The 27926-nt window shown below is 40.1% G+C and overlaps 1 protein-coding gene across 2 annotated transcripts in view; it reads left to right on the top strand.

Annotated features, from left to right (window-relative positions):
* The window catches only part of NRDC (nardilysin convertase), a 94557-nt gene that overhangs the window by 66328 nt on the left and 303 nt on the right, over window positions 1-27926 (top strand). For both annotated transcript variants that reach the window (XM_055254758.2, XM_055254760.2), the window contains 20 exons: window positions 665-742; window positions 2227-2347; window positions 2430-2488; window positions 2950-3004; window positions 4934-5038; window positions 6638-6761; window positions 7636-7722; window positions 10107-10226; window positions 11454-11505; window positions 13414-13564; window positions 16815-16942; window positions 19078-19240; window positions 22634-22665; window positions 22876-23014; window positions 25017-25064; window positions 25343-25395; window positions 25782-25865; window positions 26442-26532; window positions 26783-26899; window positions 27775-27864. In XM_055254758.2, the coding sequence (XP_055110733.1) occupies window positions 665-742; window positions 2227-2347; window positions 2430-2488; window positions 2950-3004; window positions 4934-5038; window positions 6638-6761; window positions 7636-7722; window positions 10107-10226; window positions 11454-11505; window positions 13414-13564; window positions 16815-16942; window positions 19078-19240; window positions 22634-22665; window positions 22876-23014; window positions 25017-25064; window positions 25343-25395; window positions 25782-25865; window positions 26442-26532; window positions 26783-26899; window positions 27775-27864 (1897 nt within the window). The remainder of the gene's footprint in view (window positions 1-664; window positions 743-2226; window positions 2348-2429; window positions 2489-2949; window positions 3005-4933; window positions 5039-6637; window positions 6762-7635; window positions 7723-10106; window positions 10227-11453; window positions 11506-13413; window positions 13565-16814; window positions 16943-19077; window positions 19241-22633; window positions 22666-22875; window positions 23015-25016; window positions 25065-25342; window positions 25396-25781; window positions 25866-26441; window positions 26533-26782; window positions 26900-27774; window positions 27865-27926) is intronic.

Genomic DNA, 27926 nt, shown 5'->3' on the forward strand with positions numbered 1-27926 from the left:
CTTTAACAAAATTACAGTAGAGGCCAGTGGGAAAAACAATTTGAACAGCATGTGCACAATTACTCGGACTATTACATTATTAGTATGTGATAAAGCATTTTTATACTTGTTATTGCATTTTCATGAAAACTCTATGAGTAAGTAGTTGGGCAAGTGAAGAGAAAAAGAAGAATATGGTTAAGTATCTTGCTCAAGGTCATGATCTACTTAAAGGAAAAACTAAAACTAGAACCAAGATTTTCTGACCCTTTGAACAACACATTTCCCTGTACCGCAGAGCCCAATGTAAGTACCAAAAGCTTTTACAGACAGTGATTCATACATATATTAGGTTCTAAACCGATAAGGAATCTACATTTCGTATTGGTTGAAGCAAAAAGATTTATCATGAGAGCAGGTAAGTTTGGTGTCCAAGAGAAAAAGTAGTGCCCTTAAGTTTGGGGATGATTGTACTCTTCAGTAACCTCAAATGAAAGAGTTAATTTTACTATATTTTCCGTTTTTATCTCCCTGCTACTAAATTAATTACAATTTCATGTTTAGTGGACATATGTGAGAATAAGTTTGTGATTATATTTTCAATTATTGTAGCCTTAGAGGTAAGATTTTCTGGTGTATTTATACCTTTTATTTTTTTCTTCTGACCATTAAATTTTTTTAAAAGGGTGAAGCCACTTCATTATATATCCTGGCTGGTTGGACATGAAGGCAAAGGCAGCATTCTTTCTTTCCTTAGGAAAAAGCAAGTATTCAATTAATAAGTATTTTCAGTATAGCAATCTCTGAAAAATAATATACAATAAGTATTATATAATGCATTCTTTTACTTTAGCTGCCAGGAAGCCTAGAATAAAATTTAATGCTTAATTATAGTCATTTTAATAACTTACATTATTTTAATGGCCATATTATATTTGTGTATTTCCTTGTAAGCTACCTTTTAGCCCATTGTTGGAAGTTATTTGTACACAAAATTTTAAAAAATCATAAATGAAATTAATAGATTCCAGAATTACATAAAAGAATTAGCTCTAATCAAGAATTTGTATTTGACTGAATGGTAAAGAAATCAATTATTTAAATGCTATGGATCTCCAGGCTTTCCCAACCCCCAAGGCTAGACTTTAATGAAAACTTCACTGGGTAGGTAAATCATAATTAATAGCTGGGACTGCAAATGGTATATGCAGCCATGTTAGCAGAATGTTTCCTAAGCATTAAAGCACCTGTTGAAGTCACCTATAGCCAAATAATAGAAATATAATTTTAGAATCAGGACTAATACATTAAAGTAATTCCTTGTTTGATTTTTCTATAAGTGAATAGTATGAGAATGGAAGGATAGATGAGACATTTAAATAAGTATTTTTAAGACACTTTTGTGTACTAGAACATTCAAAGAAAACTAAGAGGGGAGAGTTAACTATAAAATAATAAACTAATGGTATTGGGTTCATATGTACCTTACACAATATATGTTATATGCTTTGAGCCGTGCACAACCTTTCTACCTTACTGAGCTTTATTAGAATTGCAGACTCTATTCTGGTGTCCTCTCTTTTTAATTTTTCAGAATTAATCTAGTCAGGGAAAGGTATAGTCTCATTGCTTCTTTCTTAGACAACCTATGTAGGTTAGCTGACAGCCTCAAAGAACTCACTTGACATTCAATGTAAGTATGTATTAGAAGTGTCTTAAGGCTTCTCCTAGGAGACAGGTTCAAAAATGATGAGGCCGGGCGCGGTGGCTCACGCCTGTAATTCCAGCACTTGGGAGGCCGAGGTGGAGGATTGCTTGAGCCCAGGAGTTCGAGACCAGCCTGGGCAACATTGTAAGACCCTGTCTTTATTTAAAAAAAAAAAAAAAGGTAAGCAAAATGCTTTCCAGCAGCCGTCATTTTAATATTTTGTGCTGTTCTCTTCAAAAGGAATGGTTTTGGCTTAATAAAACTGTTAATGTTTTACTATGTTGCCATATCTATTCATATTTGCATTAAGCAAAGACTGTTATTTCCTTCTGGTGATTCCTAAATGTACCACAATTCCTTGGGAGGCCTTGTGCTTTTAAAATTCACACTTTTAGATTTACTGTTGGAAAGTATATGTTTACATCAAAGGCTGAGGTTTCCACATTTTGCATAGAAAGCCTCTATATTTTGTTAATTTGAATGTCTGTAGACTGTCAATCCAGGAATATTGATTGGGTTAATTTTTCCCCCACCTGTAGATGCTGGGCTCTTGCACTGTTTGGTGGAAATGGTGAGACAGGATTTGAGCAAAATTCTACTTATTCAGTGTTCAGCATTTCTATTACATTGACTGATGAGGGTTATGAACATTTTTATGAGGTAAATAATTCAAATTCAGTTGTTTTTTCCTTTTACGTAATATCATTTTATGCAAAAGACTAATTGGATGTTTTGTTTTCAGGTTGCTTACACTGTCTTTCAGTATTTAAAAATGCTGCAGAAGCTAGGCCCAGAAAAAAGGTAATAAACACTTCCTGGAATGAGGCCAGGAGCCAGTCTTGGTATATTTGAGGCTTCAGGCTGCCAGTAGACATGCTTTAGTCTTGCTTTGATGGTTTTTCAGGCATTTTCTGCTCTGTTTCCTTTATTGGCTCCATATCCTTATCCTTCTACATGTGAGTGTACACTAAGGCTTTACACATACGTGGCTAATCCCTTTATTTTCATGCTTCTCTTTTATTGTTGATGTTTCTATTGAGAATTTTTTAAACTTTTATTCTAGGTTCAGGGGTATATGTGCAGGTTTGTTATGTAGGTAAACTTGTGTCATGGTGGTTTGTTGTACAGATTATTTTGTCACCCAGGTACTAAGCCTACTACCCAATAGTTATCTTTTCTGATCCTCTCCCTCCTCCCACCCTTCTCCCTCAAGTAGGCAGAAATTTTAATGTATCTTCTAATTATAGTTTTCTCCTTTACAGAATTTTTGAAGAGATTCAGAAAATTGAGGATAATGAATTTCATTACCAAGAACAGGTACTGGAAGTCAAATTCTTTTTGCATGTTATCTGTGACTGAGTTGAAACTGGTGTCGACATTGTTCCTCTTTTTGAAAGTGTCGGTGGAGTTTTAATTTCTGTCATTCTGTGTCATGGGAGTCTCCAGGTGGCCTTGAAGCTATCTGAAAATTAACTATTGGGTTTTTGAGTATTTATATTGAGTAAGATAAGGCAGTGAGAGGATTAAGCAGATGACACAGATGATGATGTGTCTTAATCATTTATCTACATAGTCATCCATCTATCCCTTCAATAAACATTCATGGAGATTTGTTATGTTATTTAATATTTTGGGAATTCAAGTATTGTGAAGACATTCTATAAGGTAATTTATATTTACCATGTATAATGTTAGAAACATTGTGCTTTGGAGTTCAGGGGAAGGAGAGCATTTTCCTTGATTGAAATAGGCTCACAGGCTGGGCAGTGTGGCTCATGCCTGTAATCCAAGCATTTTGGGAGGTCGAGCAGGCAGGTTGCTTGAGCCCAGGCTTCTAGTAAAGGACTGGGCAGTGTGGTGTTTTGGGAAGCATATGGGATGCTATGAGGTCAGAGTTCTGATGTCTGCTCTGCCTGTCGTTTACTCACTGTGTGACCTTAGGCAAGCCATCTAGCCATCTAGTCAGGAAAAATCCGACTATGTTTCCTCATTGTAAAACATGGGACTGGAACCACTTGGTATCTGAAGGACCTGTCAGTTTTAAGAGTCTGTGTATCTGGGTGCTCAGTAAATACTTGAATTGACTGCATTCCTCTGGAAAAATATTTCCATTTCATGTATCAGTGAACCAGTGATCATTCTTTCAGTTTTAAATTGAAATAATGTTTTTATTAATATAACTTCTTATCTTAAGACTTTTATCTGACACATTTTAATTTTTTTAGAATTTTAATTAGAGACGGGGTCTTGCTGTGTTACCCAGGCTTACCTCGAACTGGGCTCAAGTTATCCTCCCGCATTGGCCTCCCAAAGTGGTAGGATCACAGGCATGAGCCACCATGCCTGGTCAACACATTTTGATTTTTTGTTTGTTTGTTTTTTTTTTTTGAGAAAGAGTCTCACTCTGTCATCCGGGCAGGAGTGCGGTGGCATGATCTTGGCTCACTGCAACCTCCGCCTCCCGGGTTCAAGCGATTCTCCTGCCTCAGCCTCCCAAATAGCTGGAACTACAGGCATGAGCCACTGTGCCCGGCCCAACACATTTTGATTTCTACGTTGATTTGATTCATGCTTACAAATAGATTTTAGTGCTGTAGTGATAGGTCGCCTGTCTTTATTGCTCACATAATCATGTGGGGCACTTGACTGGTAAACAGGCATTCATAGTCCAGTGTGGTAATTGCTCTCATGAAGAGGCTGTGATATGACTAGAACCTAATGGGTTATAGGGCTCAGAATGATGCTTGAGGGGTATGAGTTTAAGCTCCCTAAGGGAGTAGCTATGGCCGTATTTTCTTAGAATTTTTTTTTTTTTTGGAGGTAGAGTCTTGCTCTGTTGCCCACGCTGGAGTATAGTGGCGCAATCTCAGCTCACTGCAGCCTCAACCTCCTGGGCTCAAGCAACCCTCCTACCTCAGCTCCCCAAGGAGCCGACACTACAGGCGTGCACTGCCATGCCTGGCTTATTTTTGCATTTTTTGTAAAGACAGGGTTTTGCCATGTTGCCCAGGCTGGTGTCAAGTAATCTAACCACCTCTGCCTCCAAAATGCTGGGATTACAGGCGTGAGCCACTGTGTCCAGCCTACTGAGCATCAGATTCTTAAGCTGCAATTATATCTCGTTATATCTGTTCAGAAGCTTTTGGTTTTATTGTTAATAAGAAGGGGAGAAAGTATTTGTATGTTGTGGTAAATCAAATATAATAATGGAGAGGTTCTGGTGTGAAATAATTGACCTCTTTACAGACAGATCCAGTTGAGTATGTGGAAAACATGTGTGAGAACATGCAGCTGTACCCACTGCAGGACATTCTCACTGGAGATCAGCTGCTTTTTGAATACAAGCCAGAAGTAAGGAGGTTTATACGTCTAAAACTTACTTTTAGGGGAAGAGGAGGGTGAGAAAGTATGAAGATGTATTTAAGAACCATGGGAACGAAGAAAACTTAGTTATATTTAGTCAGGATTTTTGTTTGTTTAAACAGAAGTATCAATAGTTTTGTGAATAATTTCTCATGGTTCTTTTACATAATTAAGTTTTAATATAAGAGGAGAAAATCAAAATCAGTACTTGTTAGGTCCTATTTTAATAATTTTCAAATGTGGAAACATCTACTGAAATAGATGAAGTGATTCCTAAGAATCATGGGGTTTCCCTGTGAAAAATACGTAGTTGTTTAGCTTACCTTTTAATTCAGTTGGAGAGTCAGGACAATTAAATTTTTAATCATTTTGAAAATATTTATTAAAAAAATGTAAGGTTCCCGAATTAGAAACATATGACTTAGGGATAATGTTACATGCCAATACATTGTTGGTCAGGGTCATTCCTTCACTAGTGGAGAATAAGTCACTTTGTTTCATACAGGGTAGCACGTGTCAACCAGAGGTGACTTTTGCCTTCCAAAGGATATTTGTCACTGTCTGGAGACATTTTCGTTGTCACAACTCAGGATGGGGCGTGGGATGTTCCTGGGATCCAGTGGGTAGAAGCCAGGGATGCTGCTAAATGTCCTATAATGTAGAAGACAGGATCCTACAATAGTTATCTGACCCAAGATGTTAATAGTGCTGAGATTGAGAAATTATAACATAGGACATTCCTTGAGAAATTTTAGCATAGATGTTCCTAAACTATTAATTTTAAAGAGGACAGGGAAAGGTAAAGGAGGAAGGAACAACCACACATTCTTGCCATGTCACTAGGATGGTTGTGCCCGGTAGTGGCTGGTTGTGTTTTTTTCTGAACCACCATTTATTGTTTTATACTTAAATAAATGGTGTTTAAGTAGTAGTTAAGGCTCCAAACTAAGCCACAAAATTCTGTTTAGTCCTTATTGTAGCTGGAGGATTATTGAAGGAGGCCCTACCTCGGCAGTGTTTTGCTGATTCCTGGATATGAAGTGATATAAAACATAGCTCTTAGGAGCATAGTCCTTGGTAGCATGTACAAATTTAGTTAGAACTCCACTTTTGCCACTTCTAGCTGGTTATTCTGTACAAGTTACATAATCTTTAACCTGAGCAAATTACTTAACCATTACCCAAAACTGACTGTTATTTTGTGTAAATAAGTATATCTTAGGATTGTTTTTAGGAATAAATGAAATAATGTATGTTAAATACTTCCTGGCTCACAGTAGAAGCTTAGTAGTAAAGGATAGCTATTTTTACTGCTAATGCTGTTAATATGTAGGATTTAAGATAAACACTGTTTAAAGCATTATCAAGAATATACTTGATATTTGTCAACTATACCTCAATAAAGTAGGAAAAAAGTTTTTGAAACACTGATGAGACTTTGTAAATTAGGGTGTTCATGAACTGTAGGTATTTTTATGAGCATAGATCTTGGAGGTGCCTAACAATGTGATTTTTGCCTTTTTAACAGAGATGTATTAGGTTAAAATTGTGTGTGTGTATCTCTTTCCCCTCTTCCCACTTTACTAGGTCATTGGTGAAGCCTTGAATCAGCTAGTTCCTCAAAAAGCAAATCTTGTTTTACTGTCTGGTGCTAATGAGGGAAAATGTGACCTCAAGGAGAAATGGTTTGGAACTCAGTATAGTATAGAAGGTAAAATATTTTAACAATTGTCTTACATTTAGGTATATTTAACTTACCTGGAAATGTTTATTCTTTAATAATTTAATGGTTCTAGAGGTGGAAAAAAGTATAATTTTTTAAAAAGTTCACTTTGAAATGAAAATTACTTATACTACTGCACAGGAAGTTATTTTCTGCCATGTTTATATTTACTAACTAGTGAAAAAATTCTGTTATCTTGGTATTTGGGGGGCAGAGTTTTGACTTAGTTTTAGAAGAATGCTTCTCAAATGTCAGTGTGCATTTTTGTCACCTGGAGATCTTAATAAAATACAGATTCTGATTCAGAGGGTCTGGGTAGGGCCTGAGATTCTGCATTTCTTTTTTCTTTTTTTTTTTTGAGATGGAGTTTTGCTCTTGTTGCCCAGGCTGGAGTGCAATGGCGCGATCTTGGCTCACTGCAACTTCTTCTGCCCCCTGGGTTCAAGCAATTCTCCTGCCCCTGCTTCCCAAGTAGCTGGGATTACAGGCATATGCTACTATGCCCAGCTAATTTTGTATTTTTAGTAGAAACCTGTCTGGGGTTTCACCATGTTGGTCAGTCTGGTCTCGAACTCCTGATCTTAGGTGATCCACCCACCTCAGCCTCCCAACGTGTTGAGATTACACGTGTGAGCCACCGTGCCCGGCCAGATTCTGCATTTCTGACAATCTCCCAGGTGATGCCAGTGCTGCTAGGATCACACTCTGAGTAGCACGATTCTAGAATGCCTGGATATGTGTCAGTCACAGTTTTTCTGAGAAAGGAGAATTGATTTGTAGGCCAGTTGATAACTAGTTTATTATTAAGAGAATGTTGAACATTGCATTGTTTATTGGGTCAGTTTATTTTTCTCCTTTACAGATATTGAAAACTCTTGGGCTGAACTGTGGAATAGTAATTTCGAATTAAATCCAGATCTTCATCTTCCAGCTGAAAACAAGTACATAGGTCAGTAAAATAGCAATTTTTATACATAATCCATCCATGTACTAATAGGCACCTGTATAGCACATTATATTTTACAAAGTATCATAGGAATTTGTATTTGAGATTCCCAGTAACATTCTGAGGTCGGCATTACTATTTTCTTACTTTTCCAGATGAGAAAACTGGGGGTCAAAAAAGCAAAGTGACTGGTACAAGACTATTCAGTTGGTGAATGAGAAACCAGGATTTAAACACAGATCTTGGGACCCTGAAGTTTATGCTTTATCTTGTATAGCGTAGCTGATCCTTTCATACCAGTCTCCTTAGGGATTGCCATTATCTTGCCAGATTGTTCTATTGCTTTTCAAACTGCAGGTGGCAGCCCATTAGAAAGTTGTGAAGTCAATATAATAGATTGTAAGGTCAGTGTAATGAGCCATGAAAGCATTAAAAAATCAGTTAGAATAGAAAATAGCAAATCATTGCATGTAGAAAGAATGTTATTTTAAGAAGTTTTGTTTCAGATATCTGCCTGTCTACTAGCTTGCAGTGGAAAACATATTTCTAAGTGAGTTGCAGAAAAAAATAATTGAAAGCTACCAATCCTAGGTCCAAGGTTTTAGAGTTGCTTATAACTGTAATTTACTCAGAACACTGTATTTCCCAGCCATTCATTACATGTCTAAGTATATACCCAAAATAATTGAAAACAGGTACTCAAACAAATACATGGGCCTTCATGTTCACACGGCACTATTCACAATACTCAAAAGATGGAAGCAGCCCAAATGTCCATCAGTGGATGAATGTATAAACAAATCGTGATGTATACATACTTTACAATATTACTCATAAGAAGTGTAGTACTGATACATGCTATAATGGGGAAGAACCTTGCAAACATCATGCTAAGTGAAAGAAGCTAGACACAAAGGTCACAGATAAGTCCACGTATATGAAATGTTCAGAATAGATAAATCCATAGAGACAGAACATAGACTGATGATTGCTAGGGGCTGAGGTGAGTGGGTAATGAGGAGCAGTCCCTTAAGGAGTAGGGGGTTTCCTTTTGGGGTGATGAAAATGATTTTGAACTAGCAAGAAGTGCACAACATTGTGAACGTATTAATGCTTCTGAATTGTTCACTTTGAAATAGCTAAGTTTATGTTATGTGAATCTCCCTTCCATTAGGAAAAAAAAGCCTTTTAAAAAAAGTATTAGCCAGGTGCCGTGGCTCATGCCTGTAATCCCAGCACTTTGGGAGGCCAAGGCGGGCGCATCACCTGAGGTCAGGAGTTTGAGACCAGCCTGAAGAACATGGAGAAACCCCATCTCTACTAAAAAATACAAAATTAGCCAGGCGTGGTGGTGCATGCCTGTAATCCCAGCTATTTGGGAGGCTAAGGCAGGAGAATCACTTGAACCCAGGAGGCCGAGGTTGCGGTGAGCTGAGATTGCACCGTTGCACTCCAGCCTGGGCAACAAGAGTGAAACTCCATCACACACACCAAAAAAAAAAAAAAAAGTATTATCTATGTTAGACATTTCAGTTTCATATCTTGAACTGTAAATAATCTAAACAACCCAGTTAGCTTATTATTTTAGTTTTTTGAGTTAGGGTTTTACTCTGTTGCCCAGGTTGGAGTGCAGTGGCATGATCACGGCTCACTGCAGCCTTGACCTGCTGAACTCAAGCAGTCCTCCTGTGTCAGCCTCTTGAGTAGCTGGGATTACAGGTGCACACCACAATGCCCAGCTAATTTTTTATTTGTTTCTAGAGATGTGGTCTCTCTATGTTGCCCAGGCTGGTCTCAAACTCCTGACTTCAAGTGATCCTCCTGCTTCAGCCTTCTAAAGTGTTGGGATTACAGGCATGAGCCACCATGCCTACCAAATCCAGCTCTTTTACCTAAATATAGCAAGTACTCAAATTTTAAAAATTAGCTATTTTTCATCTATGTGTTGATGAAACTGTTGTTTTAATTAACCAAAAGGACAAGTTTGACTTTGAGCAGAACTATTTTGTAACTTTTCAAATGTATAGCATAAGGTTGGTAAAAGGCATTCTTATGAATTAACGGATTGTTTAATAAACTGGTTTATGAAACTATCCTGACTAAAGGCTCCTCTCTCAGTTAAAATTGTCTTTAAGAAAGGGAATGAAGCAGAATGTGTAGCAACCAGAATCAGTTCTTGGGAAATTCCAGATCTTTAGGATTTATTTATTTTAAGACCAACATAGTTTTCCCTTCAGTATTGGTCTACTAATTTAATGTATTCCAGCATTGGAATTTGGCTTATTTTTACCACAGAGAAAAGTTACTTAGACTCCTGAAGCCAATAACAGATTACTGGGGCTCCTGCTGAAATACTTGAGTGAATTATTATTATCTTCTTTTATTAGCCACGGACTTTACGTTGAAGGCTTTCGATTGCCCGGAAACAGAATACCCAGTTAAAATTGTGAATACTCCACAAGGTTGCCTGTGGTATAAGAAAGACAACAAATTCAAAATCCCCAAAGGTAAAATGTTGCCCTCCTGTTACTTCCCTGCTGAATTCCAGTGTTCTCTTTAGATGCTCTGTTTCACATGTGATTATCTTCTTGCTATTTTGGTCTTCCTTTGTGGAGGAGGCTGGGGCTGGGTGCCTCTATCAGCCACCTTGACACCCTCTCACCCTCCCTAAAAGGAGTAAAATAAATAAAACAAATATTTCTCCACTTTGCAGTAACTTGTTTCCCCTGTGTATATCACCTGCTTCTCTTTCCTTTTCCCCTTCCGTTTGAAGACCTTTTCTAGGCTTATCTACGAGATTTATACTGTGCTCCTATGCTGTCACAGAAATCCTTATGGACACTCCAGTGTCCAGGAAATGAAAATTTAAGGCTAGAATGAAATTGTTTTTAGGTTTTTTTCTTTCAGTTAAATGAAAGCAGAGCCAGGTATTTGGCCATCTTAAGGAACTGGTGTTATTTGAACGTTGTTTTTAAAAAGAGATAAGAATACACAAAGGAATTATTCATAGACATAATAGATAGCCTAGTCCAGCATTACAAATGTGAAAGCCCCACCAACTGCCTCCTTCTACCATTTTGTTTTCAGCATAAAGGAAGCATAGTATAAAGTAGACTCTAAAGTCCTTATCTGTAATGTTGTGGCCCTAACTGTGTTGCTTTTTACCGTTCTGTTCTTGAACATGGCATAAGGAACTTATTGAAGCCACATGGAATCATAGGCTGGGTGCTCTTGTATGTCATTTAACCCATATCCCCAACCTCAAAACACAACTATATTGTAGCTCTGTGGGAATCTTGAGTTTATTGGGAAGTTATTTTCATCATTTTTTTTGAATAGCTTATGAGTTTCTAAAAATCTCCTTAAATTCAGTTTCCTTGGAAAGCCTCTGCTGTAAATTTGTGTGAACGTTGGGGTTGTTCCCTTAATGTTCTTAACATCTGTCCTCTAAAAATTTTTCCTGACTGAAGCTATTAATAAATAAGAGTATTTATAGGCCTCTCTATGTATCTGCCCATATGTCTGGTCTTCCCATAAAGAATGCCTTTTGGAACTCTTTATTTGGAATGGTAAATACTACTTTTTAAAAACCCTTAAGAATAAAGATGTAATGAGGATTTAAGGATTAGTAGTTTACTTCAGAATTAAAAAAATATATGTGTTGGGGAAAATAACAGATGTATAAAATATTTGAGGCCCCTAACCTTTTTTATCCATGGTCTTTTTTCTTTTAGCATATATACGTTTCCATCTAATTTCACCCTTGATACAGAAATCTGCAGCAAAGTAAGCAATTGTCTTTTTTTTTCTGGAAAATATATTTTTTAGTTATTGAAAAACTATTTTGTCTGTTTCATTCTAAATCATTCTGTCATTTTCTCTATCCATATTTGAGCTATGTTGCTGATTTATGTATTTTCTTCTGTACTCCAAACAAGTTATTTGTATTATTACCAAACATTAAAATGGAATTGTGGCTGCTCCATTACCAGCACCCATTGGTAAAACATGCTGATAGTGTAGACTAGAGCAATTAGTTCCCAGTTACTGGATGGGGAAAAATCCTTAAAGATCAGTTTGGGTGAGTGTCCAGTCTATAATGAGACTGATGGATCTGTTGATTCTGTATTTATAGAATACCAAGGAATGTGATTGTTCCTGTTCTTAGCAAATCCCTTATATATTTATGTAGATAGCTTTCATTGTGGGAGGTCGGAGAGCCTAAAGTGTGTCTGAACATAGGAGATACTTGGGAAATGTATATGAACGTAGGAGATACTTGGGAAATGTATATGAACGTAGGAGATACTTGGGAAATGTATATGAACGTAGGAGATACTTGGGAAATGTATCTGAACGGAGGAGATACTTGGGAAATGTATCTGAACGGAGGAGATACTTGGGAAATGTATCTGAACGGAGGAGATACTTGGGAAATGTATCTGAACGGAGGAGATACTTGGGAAATGTATCTGAACGGAGGAGATACTTGGGAAATGTATCTGAACGGAGGAGATACTTGGGAAATGTACCTGAACGGAGGAGATACTTGGGAAATGTATCTGAACGGAGGAGATACTTGGGAAATGTGTCTGAACGGAGGAGATACTTGGGAAATGTGTCTGAACGGAGGAGATACTTGGGAAATGTGTCTGAACGGAGGAGATACTTGGGAAATGTGTCTGAACGGAGGAGATACTTGGGAAATGTGTCTGAACGGAGGAGATACTTGGGAAATGTGTCTGAACGGAGGAGATACTTGGGAAATGTGTCTGAACGGAGGAGATACTTGGGAAATGTGTCTGAACGTAGGAGATACTTGGGAAATGTGTCTGAACGGAGGAGATACTTGGGAAATGTGTCTGAACGGAGGAGATACTTGGGAAATGTGTCTGAACGGAGGAGATACTTGGGAAATGTGTCTGAACGGAGGAGATACTTGGGAAATGTGTCTGAACGTAGGAGATACTTGGGAAATGTGTCTGAACGGAGGAGATACTTGGGAAATGTGTCTGAACGGAGGAGATACTTGGGAAATGTGTCTGAACGTAGGAGATACTTGGGAAATGTGTCTGAACGTAGGAGATACTTGGGAAATGTGTCTGAACGTAGGAGATACTTGGGAAATGTGTCTGAACGTAGGAGATACTTGGGAAATGTGTCTGAACGTAGGAGATACTTGGGAAATGTATCTGAACGTAGGAGATACTTGGGAAATGTGTCTGAACATAGGAGATACTTGGGAAATGTTGGTGCAGTTCTTTCTTTTCCTACTTGACTGTAAAATCCAAACTTAAAATGACAAGCAACACTAGAATTTGTTAATATTCACTCTAAAAAATGCATTCCCGAACTCATATTTTTAATTAGTCAGAATGCCTAGACTTGGAGGGTAGACAGAACCTTCAGGCCAGTGCTGCTGATGCCTATTCCATTTACCTCATTGTACAATATAAATATTATCATTTTGTATGTGTACATGACATGAAAAAGATTGGGAAACACTGCTGAAGGTAGGAATTCTGTAATACACCTCTGAAACTGAATCCTGAGTAAGCTGTATTACCTTTTACATTCTGGAGTAGAGAATTTATACTTTCTAAGAATGAAGCTGCTTACTCTAAATTGAAGCAAATCTACTTCATGTGTCTTTCTTACCAATTAAAGATGCCATTTGCATTTTGTACTTCTTAGTGTGGTCCTCTTTGATATCTTTGTCAATATCCTTACGCATAACCTTGCGGAACCAGCTTATGAAGCAGATGTGGCACAGCTGGAGTATAAACTGGTAGCTGGAGAACATGGTTTAATTATTCGAGTGAAAGGATTTAACCACAAACTACCTGTAAGTACAAGTACTCTATTTTCCTTATAGAGAGCATTAAAATACCATATTTATATAGAGGTTTGTGCATGGGATGCTGTACAGAGAAATAAATGTTTATTAATGTGGATTATCTTGAATATTCTTGGCTTATGACAGCTATTCTAACTGTGACTGACTATACATATGTTTCATTAATTACTGGCAGTGCATGGGATTATAGCCCGTGCTTTAGGATTGATTGCACTTCCCTTTGCTGTCAGTTTCTCCACAACCAACACTGGCATTTAGGATTGGTTCTAGCTAAATTTTTTACCATATAGGAATAACCTTTTTTTTTTTTTGAGACAGATACTTACTCTGTCACCCAGACTGGAATGCAGTGGTGTGATCTTGGCTCACTGCAATTTCCGCCTCCCAGGTTCAATCAGTTCTCATGCCTCAGCCTCCTGAGTAGCTGGGACTACAGGCACGCACCACCACACCCAGCTAATTTTTGTATTTTTAGTAGAGATGGGGTTTCTCCATGTTGGCCAGGCTGGTCTCGAACTCCTGACCTCAAGTGATCTGCCTGCCTCAGCCTCTGAAAGTGCTGGGATTATAGGCGTGAGCCTCCATGCCGGCTGTGGAATAACAAATTTGGTGTTTTGTCTGAAATGGAGTAGAACTCAAATGCTTGTGTCCTTACTTCCTTATCTTATGCTCCTTCTCATTGTTTCAAGTATGTGTGTCTTGTTTCCCTTCTAAGTTTACGAGCCTTTTCGAAACAGGGTCTGTATCATGTCAGTTATTAATCTCTTAGTGAGAAATATGTTCCAGTATTGCTTCATCAAAAACTTCATAAGAGGAGGGAAAAATAATGGGTTGTCAGCTAAGAGAGTTAGATTACTGAATACCAGGTAAAGTAATATCAGATACTCAATAATAAATTTTATATCTAGGTTTCTTGGGTAGCATATATATTATATTAAGATTTAGGGAAATAGGTTTATACAAGAAAAATTTTAGAGGAAAGGACCTGCCAGAAAGACCTGTGCTAGGTGGTAATAGCCTTCATCTGGGCAAAAACCCGAGAGAAGAGTATAGCTCTCACCTTTTTATGCCTTTTCCCTTCTCCATCTCCCCACGGAACAAAGATTGGTCTCAGAAGGAGACACCAGGGAATATTTTACTTTGTCAACCTTCTAAGGCCTAAATATAATGTAGCTTAAGTTTCAAGCAGATTAAAGCCTAATTCAGTGGTTGTCATTTGGAAAATATGTTTTAGAATTACCTGGAGAGCCTATTAAAAATACAAACCATGGAAAAGTATTTGATGTTCTTGAATTTGTGAGACTTACTTAGCCTTAATATTAAAACCTAATATAGAACATATACATATATATATGTATGTATGTATAGAAAACTAGAGGTCAATTTTATCTGTAGAATATAGTTGTAAACTTTCTAAAAATTAAATCCAGTTTAGCAAAAAGAATAATTCAAGTACCAGGAATGATAGGGTTGTGGAATATTAGGAAATTGATGATTGTAAGTCACCATAACACAAATCAAAGGAGAACCACTGTATGAATATAGTGATAAATGCTGATAAATCATTTGATAAATTTGAGTTGGCATTCCTAATAAATAGGAATGGAAGGAAATTAATTAAGTATAAAAACCTCGGCCTGGCGTGGTGGCTCACGCCTGAAATCCCAGTGCTTTGGGAGGCTAAGGCAGGCGGATCACGAGGTCAGGAGATTGAGATCATCCTGGCTAACACAGTGAAACCCTGTCTCTACTAAAGATACAAAAAATTTGCCAGGCATGGTGGCGGGCGCCTGTAGTCTCCGCTACTCGGGAGGCTGAGGCAGGAGAATGGTGTGACCCTGGGAGGTGGAGCTTGAAGTGAGCTGAGATTGCACCACTGCATTCCAGCCTGGGCAATAGAGCAAGACTCCTACACTCCGGGGACTGTTGTGGGGTGGGGGGAGGGGGGAGGGACAGCATTAGGAGATATACCTAATGCTAAATGACAAGTTAATGGGTACAGGAAATCAACATGGCACATGGATACATATGTAACAAACCTGCACATTGTGCACATGTACCCTAAAACCTAAATTATAATAAAAAACAAAAAACAAAAAAAACAAATGGTTAATACAAAAAAAAAAAAAAAACCTCAAGTAAAGAACTATCAGCAGACATTACATTAACTGATAAAATGATGAACACTGACATCAGCAACAAGCCAAGAATAATCCACAATCATCTCTCTTATTCTGTTATTGTTTTAGAGGTTCTGGCTATTACAGTAAGATGAAAAAATGAAATAAAAACTTTTTTGGAAAAAATATTTTTCCTTGCAGATGATATGATTGTATTCTTAGAAAACCTCATATACCACTAAAATTAAAAAAAAAAATTACGTGTGATATGGCTGGTCAAAAGACTAGTATATCAGAATCAATGGCTTTTTTCCCCCATAGTAGCAGTAACCACTTAGAAATGGAAGCCAGGCACAGTGGGATGTGCCGGTGGTCCCAACTCCTCCGGAGTTTGAGGCAGCAGAAATACTTGAGTTTGAGGATACTTAGCTATGATCGTGCCACTAGCCTGTGCGATATAGTGAGGCTCTGTCTCTTAAAAAAAAGAAACAAATGGATGGAAACAATCTTACATTTATTTACAATATTGAGAAAAAAAAACAATAAAGTGGCTAAGAATAAACAGGAAAAGTATAGGATCTATCTAAAGACAAACTACAAATCTTATTGAGAACACCCATGAAATGATAAAAAAGGAAGAATTGTTCCAAATTTGACAATTATTTAGAATTTTGGACCTTTAAGATTCTTTGAGGCCAGGAGGCTGAGGCAGGAGGATCACTTGAGGCCACGAGTTTGAGACCAGCCTGGCAACATAAGAAGACCTTGTCTGTACAAAAGCAAAAAAATTAGCCGGGCATGGTGGCCCCTGTCTGTAGTCCCAGCTACTCAGGAGGCTGAGGTGGGAGTATGGCTAGAGCCCAGGCATTCGAGGTTACAATGAATTACGGTCGATAGTACCACTGCACTCCAGCCTGGGTGACCAGAGTGATATCCTGTCTCCAGGTAACACCCAAACAAACAAACGAACAAATTGAGTTGTTAGTAATTTTCTTATGTCCCCCCACAATGCCTAGTACCATGCTGGGTACCTGGTAAAAACCAAAGAGAAACATTTTCCTCCCTAATACCTAGTGGATTTCCATGCTTCTTAAAGTGCTTCCTTCTTTTTCTTTTAGCTACTGTTTCAGCTCATTATTGACTACTTAGCTGAGTTCAATTCCACACCAGCTGTCTTTACAATGATAACTGAGCAGTTGAAGAAGACCTACTTTAACATCCTCATCAAGCCCGAGACTTTGGCCAAGTGGGTATAAATGAGATGAGCTTATATTTTGAGGAACTGAAAGTGTTAGTCTTCCTAGTGGGTAGGTGTGGGGGATAAGGCTATAGTTTCAGTGCTAATTTTCATCCATGTTTGAATTGTGCTATAGTTTAGGAAACCCGTCCATAGTGTTATAGTATTTCTAAACCCAGCTTATGTAGCTAGCTGTGAATGGAACTGAAAGCAGCCTACTGTAGAGACTAAAAGTAAAGAAGGGTGTTTTCACCAATCATTATACCTAAATAATAAAGAAGTACTGGTTTTGGGCCGGGCATAGTAGCTTATACCTGTAATCCCAGCACTTTGAGAGGCTGAGGTGGGAGGATCACACGCCTAGAAGTTCAAGGCTAGCCTGGGCAATATAGCAAGACTTCATCTCTACAAAAAATTAAAAAATTAGCTGGGTGTGGTGGCACATGCCTGTAGTCCCAGCTACTTGGCAGACTGAGGTGGGAGGATTGCTTGAGCCCAGGAGGTTGAGGCTGCAGTGAACCATGATCATGCACCGCACACCAGCCTGCATGACAGAGATAGACCCTGTCTCGTAAAAAAACAAACAAAAAACAAACCAGAAGACGTATTTACTGGTGATTTTAGTATGTTGGTGATTAGTAGCTGAGTTAAATTGCTAAACATGTCACTTATCTAGCAATCTTAACTATCCAGAATTCAGCCAAGCTTCCAGAAGAGAGCAGAAAGGCAGCTACACAGTCTATATGCTAATACTTAAACCCTCTGCTCACAGGCAACCCCCTTGGGCCTTCATTCAGAGCCTGTTCTTACTACTTTAGTCCAGGGCTAATTGTAGCCTGTGGGATACTTTTGCGTGAATCAGAAAAAAGTATCCCTCTGGGGTACCCTCTATTAGCAGGTAGAGCCTGTGGGAGGGAGAGAAAAGTCCTCTGAACAGACCTACCCCTTTGTGCACATGACTGGCTAGCCCCTACTTGACATTTTTGCCCTGGGCATCTATAAATAGTGAAGAGCGTAAAGGTTCTGCTTTTGACACAGCTATAATGAACCCATCAGTTTCCAGAATTAGAAAGAAGGGATTAGGAGTCAGTCACGGAATAACTGATATTCTGATCACAGAAAGTTACAAAAACTATTAACCAGATATATGTTAGAAAGGACATGGACACAGGGAAGGAACATCACACACCGGGGCCCATTGGGGGATTGGGGAGCTGGGGGAGGGATAGCATTAGGAGAAATACCTAATGTAAATGACAAGTTGATGGGTGCAGCGAAACTAACATGGCACATGTATACCATAACCTGCATATTGTGCACATGTACCCTAGAATTTAAAGTATAATAATAAAAAAAAGAGTTATCTGCAACCATTGATACAATGAATAGCCCTGCCAATAACTCATGAATACTACTTTATTTATAAAAATACATTATTAAACACAACCTTCTATTTTATTAAAATTCAGCTCCTGAAATTTACTTTATAAAAGATAGAATAATAATAAACCTGTTTGTTGAAGATTTTTGTGCTAGATCTAAGAACTTTTATATAAATTCATTAATTTAATTCTATCCGAAACGGTTGCCTCTCACGAATACTTCCCCTATTTTACAAATGAAGAAATTGAGTCATAGATGTTAGTAGATTTGTCAGATTCAAACAGCTTATTTGGGGTGGGGTTGTGGAGATGGGGGATGAAGTTAATCTCATTCTGGACCAGAGCTGTTACCTATATTGTATTGTCACTGCAGTAATAGATATCCCAAATGATGGCTTCTAGTAATTAATAAAATATTAGCGAGATTTCAAACCAAAATAGTAATAATTTTAAGTCAGTGTACAACTAAGTAAACTTGACTCATCTGGCAGCTTTACTTTTATATGAAGTATTTTACCCTGCAACTGAGGCAGGTAAGTGCATTTTTGTACTGCTAAGTAAATTTGTTTAAAAGTTTGTGTATGTGATTTTCAGTACTTTTTTGGTGAATCTGATACTGTTTTGCCATCTTACATTGTGATAAAAATGGTCTGTCTTTAGAAAAACATCCTTTATAGAACTTTAACCAAACATTTCTTTATTCCGAAGATTCATTTCTAATAACAAAACTTTGAGTATTTTTTTTTTCTGCCCTCTGTACAGAGATGTACGGCTTTTAATCCTGGAATATGCCCGTTGGTCTATGATTGACAAGTACCAGGCTTTGATGGATGGCCTTTCCCTTGAGTCTCTGCTGAGCTTCGTCAAAGAATTCAAATCCCAGCTCTTTGTGGAGGGCCTGGTACAAGGGAATGTCACAAGCACAGTGAGTATGAGATGCTCTGTAGGCCAGGTCTGAATGCAGTTGTGAACTCTGGAATTGCACTAGTTCTTCCCTAAAGGGGAAGCTGTAGTTTTGGCAGGCCAGCATTATCATATTCTGTTTAGAAGGGAACCTGACCCCTCTGATGCTGGGCAGCCTTCTTCTTAAGATGAAGACTGCTGGGCTGGGAATGGTGGCTCATGCCTGTAATTTCAGCATTTTGGGAGGCCAAGGCAGGAGCATTACTTAAGGTCAGGATTTCGGGACCAGTCCAGGCAACATAGTGAGAACTCATCCCTACAAAAAATAAAAAATTAGCCAGGCATGGTGGCACATGCCTGTAGTCTCCGCTACTTGGGAGGCTGAGGTGGAAGGATCATTTGAGCCCAGGAGTTTGGGGCTACAACATGCTATGATTGCACCACAGTATTCCAACTTGGGCAACAGAGTAAGACCCTGTCTCAAAAGAAAAGAAATAGAGAGAGAGAAATTGATTGCTGGTAATAGACCAGGAATTTGAATGAAATGGGTTTGGCATATCTATACTGTTAGTTACCTTTGTTGAAGATTATATGTGGAAACCATAAACAGTTTAGTATAGAGGCTAAAATGGGAAGAAGGAAATGGTGAGGGATGTGTGTGCATACATACGGATACATACATAGCTACATACATGCATACATAGCCAGAACAAGTATATCAAGCCTGTGTGTGAAGCTAAGTTGCTGGGCTTTATCCTGTAGAAATGGAGAACCATTAAAGGATTTAAGAAGATTTGTGCTTAAGAAATATCCAGAGAGACAAGTTATGAAGCTGTTTTAAAGTGTAGATATGATTTCACTCATAGGAGTTACCTAAAGTAGTGAAACTCATAGAAGCAGAAAATATAATGGTGGTTTCCAGTAGTTGGGGAGAAGAGGGAAGAGACAAGTTATTTTATGGGTACAGAATTTTTATTTTGCAAGATGAAAAAGTTCTGAAAATCGAATCTACTGCACAACAGTGTGAATATAGTTAACATTATTGAACTGTACCCCCTTTTTTTTTGAGACAGAGTCTCGCTCTGTCACCCAGGCTGGAGTCTAGTGGCGTGATCTTGGCCCAACTGCAATCTCCGCCTCTCCGGTTCATGCCATTCTCCTGCCTCAGCCTCCCAAGTAGCTGGGACTACAGGCACCTGCCACCTCACCCAGCTAATGTTTTGTATTTTTAGCAGAGATGGGATTTCACCGTGTTGGCCAGGATGGTCTTGATCTCCTGATCTCGTGATCTGCCCACCTCGGCCTCCCAAAGTGCTGGGATTACAGGCACGAGCCACCGTGCCGGGCCCTGAACTGCACACTTTTAAAAATGGTTGAGATTGGCTGGGTGCGGTGGCTCACGCCTGTAATCCCAGCACTTTGGGAGGCCGAGATGGGCGGATCACAGGGTCAAGAGATTGAGACCAACCTGGCCAACATGGTGAAACCCTGTCTCTACTAAAAATACAAAAATTAGCTGGGCTTGGTGGCACGCGCCTGTAGTTCCAGCTACTCGGGAAGCTGAGGCAGGAGAATTGCTTGAATCTGGGAGGCAGAGGTTGCACTAAACTGAGATTGTGCCACTGCACTCCAGCCTGGGCGACAGAGTGAGACTCCTCATCTAAAAAAAAAAAAAAGTTGAGATTATAAACTTTATATTATTTTATCAAAATAAAAAGCTGGAGTGAAGGCTGTGTGAGGCAGCCCACGCCTGTAATCCCAGCACTTTGGGAGGCTGAGGCAGGCAGATTGCTTGAGGCCAGGGATTCAAGACTAGCCTGGCCAACATGGTGAAAACCCGTCTCTATTAAAAATGCAAAACAGCCAGGTGTGGTGGTGGGCGTCTGTAATCCCAGCTTCTTGGGAGGCTGAGGCAGAAGAATCACTTGAGCCTGGGAGGCAGAGGTTGCAGTGAGCTGAGATCACGCCACTGCACTCCAGCCTGGGTGACAGAGTGAGAGTCTGTCTCAAAAAGAAAAAAAAAAAAGTTGGAGTGAAAAATATTGAAGCCTGATGTTAGGCCAAATAAATGAAAAAGAATTGCTTACGGCTGGACATGGTGGCTTATGCCTCTCATCCCAGTACTTTGGGAGGCTAAGGTGGCAGAATCGCTTGACCTCAGTAGTTTGAGACCAGCCTGGGCAACATAGTGAGACACCACTTCCATAAAAAATAAAAAAGAATTAGCTGGGTGTAGCAATGCGCACCTGTAATCTCAGCTACTTGGGAGGCTGAGGTGGGAGGATTGCTTGAGCCCAGGAAGTGGAGGCTGCAGTGAGCTGAGATCATGCCACTGCACTCCAGCCTGGGCAATAAAGCAAGACCCTGGTTTGTTTGTTTGTTTGTTTAAAGAAGTGCTTAAGAAATAGAAGATGATGGAAATTCACTCAGGGGGAGTGAGAGAGAAGGCAGTCTAGAATGATGCCCAAATTTCTTTCTTGAAGCAGTGGGTTGGTGGAGCAGGATCAGTAGTAAGAGTGGGAGCATATGAGGAGTTTGTTCGGATACATATTGAGTTGGAAATGTCTGTGGGGCCTTGTACCTGACTAAGGCCTTTTCCTCAGTCAGATGCTTGTTCAAGATTCTCTCCCTAAACTGTTTGGTTATTAACCATCCTCCTCCATGGCTTCCCAGTTTCTCAGGGCTGGCCCTTTGATTGGAATATATAAATGGTCACTCTTGAAATTGTGGCTGCTATCATCCCCTTTCTCTCTATCTTCATTCTGCAACCCCAAAACCAGGCTTAGTTTCTGTCTTGGCCACCAAAAGAATTTTAAGTCTCAGTCCACAAAGGGAAGAGAAGAAATAGGCTGCCTGTTTTTCCAAGCACTGTTGAAGTACCAGGCAAGGGCTTTTGGCACAGAGTCCTTAGTGCCATGAATTTCCTCCAGTAGAAATCACTTTAGAGAAGAGCTAATCCCTCCACTTATCCCTTATTTTATAGTTAAGAAAACAGAATTCTTAAGAAGGGAAGAGGATGTATTCACTCAGTATTAAATGTTATTTTCTTTGCTTTATCCAGGTTCTATGTCAATGGGCCCAGGATTCTGAAACATAGTCCATGTTGTCATAAAGGCCACAGCCTAGTTGGGTAAACCAACACTGAACAATTAAGTTTGATCCAGTTGGGAAACTGTATTATGGGTAAACAGATTGCCAAGAGAGCCAGAACAGTTAAGAGCCACTTAGTGTTCCACAAACACAATCAATCTTGAATCAGTCAATGAATAACTTGCCAGCATTTAGGTCACCAACTATATCTGCTTTCCTAAAGCTATGCAGGGCTCCCCAAGCAATTGGGACATTGATATTAGCTGATTGTGGGTGAAATGAATGTCTAAAGAGCTTAATGTAGTTATTCTCTTTTGCCTCTTAGGAATCTATGGATTTCCTGAAATATGTTGTTGAGTAAGTATTTGAATTTTCTCTTTGGGGTTATGTGTTCTTACCAGCGAGAGGGCATGGAGCCACAATTCAGTTAATTATTACTAAACACCCAATTGAAATACTACTTGTAGTAGATTTTTTTGAGGCTGGTATACAAAGCAATTGAAAAGTTAGAAGGCCTAGCTTCACAGTTTTTGGGTGCCTCAGTGACCCATACTGATTCTCTTGCAGCAAACTAAACTTTAAGCCTCTGGAGCAGGAGATGCCTGTGCAGTTCCAGGTGGTAGAGCTGCCCAGTGGCCACCATCTATGCAAAGTGAAAGCTCTGAACAAGGGTGATGCCAACTCTGAAGTCACTGTGTACTACCAGGTCAGTTGGCGGTACTAAAGACTGGCGGAAGGTCTAGTACCTGGGGATAAGGGACCCCGTGACCTTCAAGGCCCTTTTATAGTTACTTCTGTAGTTTTATGCTCGGGGCCATTTGTCCTCTAGAAGCAACTACATTTAAAAATTGCTCCTGTTGGTAAAATGGATCCTTTTTCAATCACAGTGAGGTATTGCTTCATTAATCACCTAAGTACTAATCTAGAGGGCCAGAAACCGAGGTGTGGGTGGAAATCCCTACATGTGCCCCTGATAGAACTCCAAGTAGCAGAAGGACATTTGTTAAGGGGCAGTTTTGAAAAGAAGACAGAAGGAAACATAGCCAAACAATTAAGACACAGCAAAGAGAATGACTACTAGAGTCATAAATGTTTAAAGCACCTGAGAGGAAGGATTTATCGCCTCTGTTTTAGGGTGACAACTCCATGATCCAGAGCCCCTTACTTCTTGAGGTCATACCAGCTGGGTCTCAAATTTATTCCTTTTGTCTTCAGATTCTGTGTTCTTTCCACACCATTCTATTGGGGTGTGTGGTGCTTAAAGGAAGGAAGCACTCGGCAGTATCACAGTTAGCTCTAGCCCATAGCCTGCTTTAACCTGTGGTTGGTCCCACTCGCTTCTAGAACCATGGGGATCTTCCTGAAACCTTGCCTGTCTAGTCTGATTACTGACTTCCGAAATTCTGGGGCTCCTGTAGCCGCTGCTGTTATCTTTGTCAGGTCTTGTGAAGATCCCTGACTGGGCTTTGGGTGGGATGGCCTGATTATCATTTCTTTGTCTTGTATCTCTGGCCCTCAGCCTTATTCTGACATTATCCTGGTCTGGTTGTCAGGAGCAAATTCACTTGCCCGATGTCACGGTCATCTCTTGTTAGTGAAGTTGTGTCTTGTCCTAGTCTTCTTAATGAGTACTTTGATTCAGGAGCAACAGCAGTTTTGGAGCTAGGTTGATAATATTTTTGTCCTTCCGTAGAGGCCCTGCTTCTCTCTGGAGCCTCTGTAGCTGTAGCATTCCAACCTGCAGCCTCTTCTAGGTTATGACTACCAGGTCCCAAACTCCACAAATGGTACAGCCTAGCCTTTCTTAACCTAGTCTGCATTTTCAGTGCCTCTGACTGCTTACAACCCCGGGACTGGAGTACTCATTTTCGGCAGGATTTCACATTGTAACACTATGAATGCTTTCCATCAGTCACCTCTTAGCACTAGCTTCTAATACAAACTGTTCCCTTTTGGAAACCATATCGTTTTCCAGAGAGCATTGGTTTTGTTGTGGTCTGTTTAGAGGGAAACAGAAAATCTCAATGCTGACTAATCAGGTCTTGCAAGGGCACATAGGCATTAGCCTCTTCCTCTGGTGAGTGGAAAGCAAATGAGTCTGTGTGAGAGGAACCTGCAAGATCCTGACTCTGGGAGGCACTAGCAACATCCTTGTTTATTGGCCTCGTGTTCTTTCATTCTGAATGCATTATTTTGCCAGTCTTGGGCAGCTAGCATGTGGTCCCAAAGTGTGGCTTCTTCCTCTGAAGTATTTTTCTTATCAACTGGTTTTGGTCCTTGTGTGTGGAACTGATTCTTGTGTGTGGCACTATTCATTTTCTCTCCTCCTGAGGAATAGATCCAGATACATTTCAGGATCCCAAAACATTTCTTGCTGTCTTCCTTAGGGCTTTGAGTTGCAAGTACTTAATTTTAGAACGTGTCCTCTGACAGGATCCGGCAGGTCAGGGATTATTAATCTCACCGTCGTTTGCACCTGCAATTCTGTGCTAGTGCCGGGAGTACAAATGGTCAAGCATGACTCCTGTCCTCATAGACCTTCAGTCTGGTGGGAAGGCAGATATGTAAACAACATCAAAGTATGATTAACTCTCTTGGGGGAGAGCGATTGGTGGTGATACCTAAGTGGTTGCCTAGAATAGCTGGATTATTTAAAAGCCCTATAAACCACTGGATATTCAGTTGGCCTGACAACCTTCTCTTTTCAGTCAGGTACCAGGAGTCTAAGAGAATATACGCTTATGGAACTGCTTGTGGTAAGTGCATAAAGGAGATGCTGAGGTTTTCAGCAGCCCCTGACCCACTATGAGGCCCAGCCTTTTCTGCCTGGGATACGGACATGGGGTAGTCAGAGACCTGTGATTTGAAGGTGAGATGGTCATCTACTGTTCTCACCCAGTATAAGCCTGGGCCAATTAGGAAAAAGGCACTAAGGGAGGCTGGACTTGGGAGGTATGTGAAACACTCTGGGGAGAGAAATGGAGGCTTCTCTGCTGGGAGGAGTTGGGCTGATGGGCAGTATGTTGAATTACAGATGCACATGGAAGAACCTTGTTTTGACTTCCTTCGAACCAAGCAGACCCTTGGGTAAGTCTGCTGGCAAGGCCACTGAGCTCAAATAAGGGCCTAGGGCTTACTTTGCAGGCTGAAGTTCATCAGATATCCTTACTGAGCAGCCTGTTAGAGCTTCCTTCCATCTCATAGGGTGATACTTACTCATCCAAACTTTTGGAATTTGTATCTTTGCCTATAATCAGGTTTTCAGTTTGGTTAAGTTTCAAGATAAGAAAAAAGGCTAGTTTGTGGCCCCCAATTCAGGAGAGGTATGGACACCTTAACATTTTTGGGTCCTGTTTCAGGACTTCCAGTTCCAATAAGGATGGGCAGAAACTTTTCCCACTCCTATCTAGTGCCTCCAAGGCCAGGGCCCAGATGATCACCTGAGCTCATATAACTTTTCTCTCTGGCTGTAGGTACCACGTCTACCCTACCTGTAGGAACACATCTGGGATTCTAGGATTTTCTGTCACCGTGGGGACTCAGGCAACCAAATACAAGTGAGTGAGTAAATAGATGAGTGTAACCTCCTATTATGGGCATGGAGAGTAGGGGCTACATGTGTTTCCTTAAACCTTGGGCAACCCTGACCAAGCAGGTTTGCTCTGTTTAGTCAGCGGAAGCTGGGAAGATGGAGGTTGTTACAGATGGCCTGTTCCAGGACTGATCAATAGTTCCAGTGGCCCTTTAGGACTTGATTCAAGTCCTGTGGTCATTGTGTGGGGCTTGCCAGTGTTTCTTATCTTCAGGCAGACCTGAGGACAAGAAGGGAGAGAATGCCTGAACTGATAGGCATGCTGAAACCTGTTAGTTTTCAGCTTTGGAATGGTGAAACATAGTTGTGACTGCTTCATTATGAGGATACCAGGAAACTGGGCTGGAGGTGGGGCGAGGGGGAGGGTTCTGTTCTCTTCCTCAACGTCAGGTGGAATATTGAGGCCCGGGAAAACACTTTACCTTTTTTTCCTGGAAATATGTCTTAGTCTTAATTCCTTCTTTTGCCTTCTGCCTGAGATCAGGTTTCTGATGACTTAACTGAGGATGTTTCAGTTCTGATTGAAGATGTTTTGTTTCAGTTCTGAAGTTGTTGATAAGAAGATAGAAGAGTTTCTTTCTAGCTTTGAGGAGAAGATCGAGAACCTCACTGAAGAGGCATTCAACACCCAGGTGACTGTGCCAGCCTGGTCTTTTGGCCTTTGGCCCACACAAGCCCCCAGATAGAAGTCTTAACAGGGCTTTGCCGGCCAGTTTTTGAGCTTTGCAGCCCTACCTTCCTCTTACCATAGTGTCTCCCTAGCTTCATCCATGCCTCTCATACTGGCATGTCCATCACAAGCCAGGCTGGACAGTGCCCAGTGTGTTCTGGGGGAAGTGGTATGTTGCCCCACCTGAGCATCTTTCTTTTTGGTGGGAACAGGTCACAGCTCTCATCAAGCTGAAGGAGTGTGAGGACACCCACCTTGGGGAGGAGGTGGATAGGAACTGGAATGAAGTGGTGACACAGCAGTACCTCTTTGACCGCCTTGCCCACGAGGTAACATGGTTTTCAGAGTAAGACGGCTGAAACTGGTCAAGGTTCCTGATTCTACAGGAATCACAGGTCCGTGCACACCAGCATTGTGTGGAAGAGAAACTCGAAACACTAGTCCTGACCTGATTACTCGCTCACTTCTTGAGTTTTCAGACTGGCCTCTCTAGCACCTTAGGTGGCCACGTGAGCTGGGTGCTAATCCTTACCACACCACCACCAATTTCAATCAGAGCAGCTCTATTTTTGCGCTATATATTGAGGTTTACAAGATTTTGTGGAGAAAAAGAGTTTTGCTATTTAAAGAAAATTGAGGACTCTTTGTCTTTATGGAGTTCATTATTCCAAGTGCATGTCTTTTGACAACTTCTATTCCAAAGTAGTAAAACCTATGAAAAAGATCTGGATCTTGTACTCCAGTGTGACTTTGGTTAATATATAGCCCCTATATAGTGAATTACCATAGGACATCATTGCTCTGTGATGGAAAGAGGTTATTTAGTAAAAGGCTTCATCTTAACACATTCTAGTTTTCTTAATAGAAGCAAGGTAGATTTCCTCAAGCCATGGTATGCAGCTACCACGTAATTGGGAGGTGACACTAAGGAGATGTGGGTGTTGGGCTCAGTGTATGGTACTTAGCTGTAATTAGAGCATCTGCTAACCTCTCTTGCCATTGTAGATGATTGGTATAAAATGTGAAGGCATGCCAGAGAGCGTCATCATCATTTTGGTCTGGAAGGTTAGGGGTAACCTGAGAATAGGAAGAATAAAATGAGGTCTTCAGATGCTAAGCAGGTCTAGGGACATCTGCATGGGGGTTAGGTTTAAGAGCTATCTTTCTTCTTGAATTTCTTTCCTATCTTCCCTTCCCTTGTAAGATTGAAGCACTGAAGTCATTCTCAAAATCAGACCTGGTCAACTGGTTCAAGGCCCATAGAGGGCCGGGAAGTAAAATGCTCAGCGTTCATGTGAGTATGTTTTAACTCCATCCATTCTAGGGTTGTCATTTACTGAGTCTGGGTGGTTATCA

The sequence above is a fragment of the Symphalangus syndactylus genome, chromosome 12 (genome assembly GCF_028878055.3).
Source record: "Symphalangus syndactylus isolate Jambi chromosome 12, NHGRI_mSymSyn1-v2.1_pri, whole genome shotgun sequence".
NCBI lineage: Eukaryota > Metazoa > Chordata > Mammalia > Primates > Hylobatidae > Symphalangus > Symphalangus syndactylus.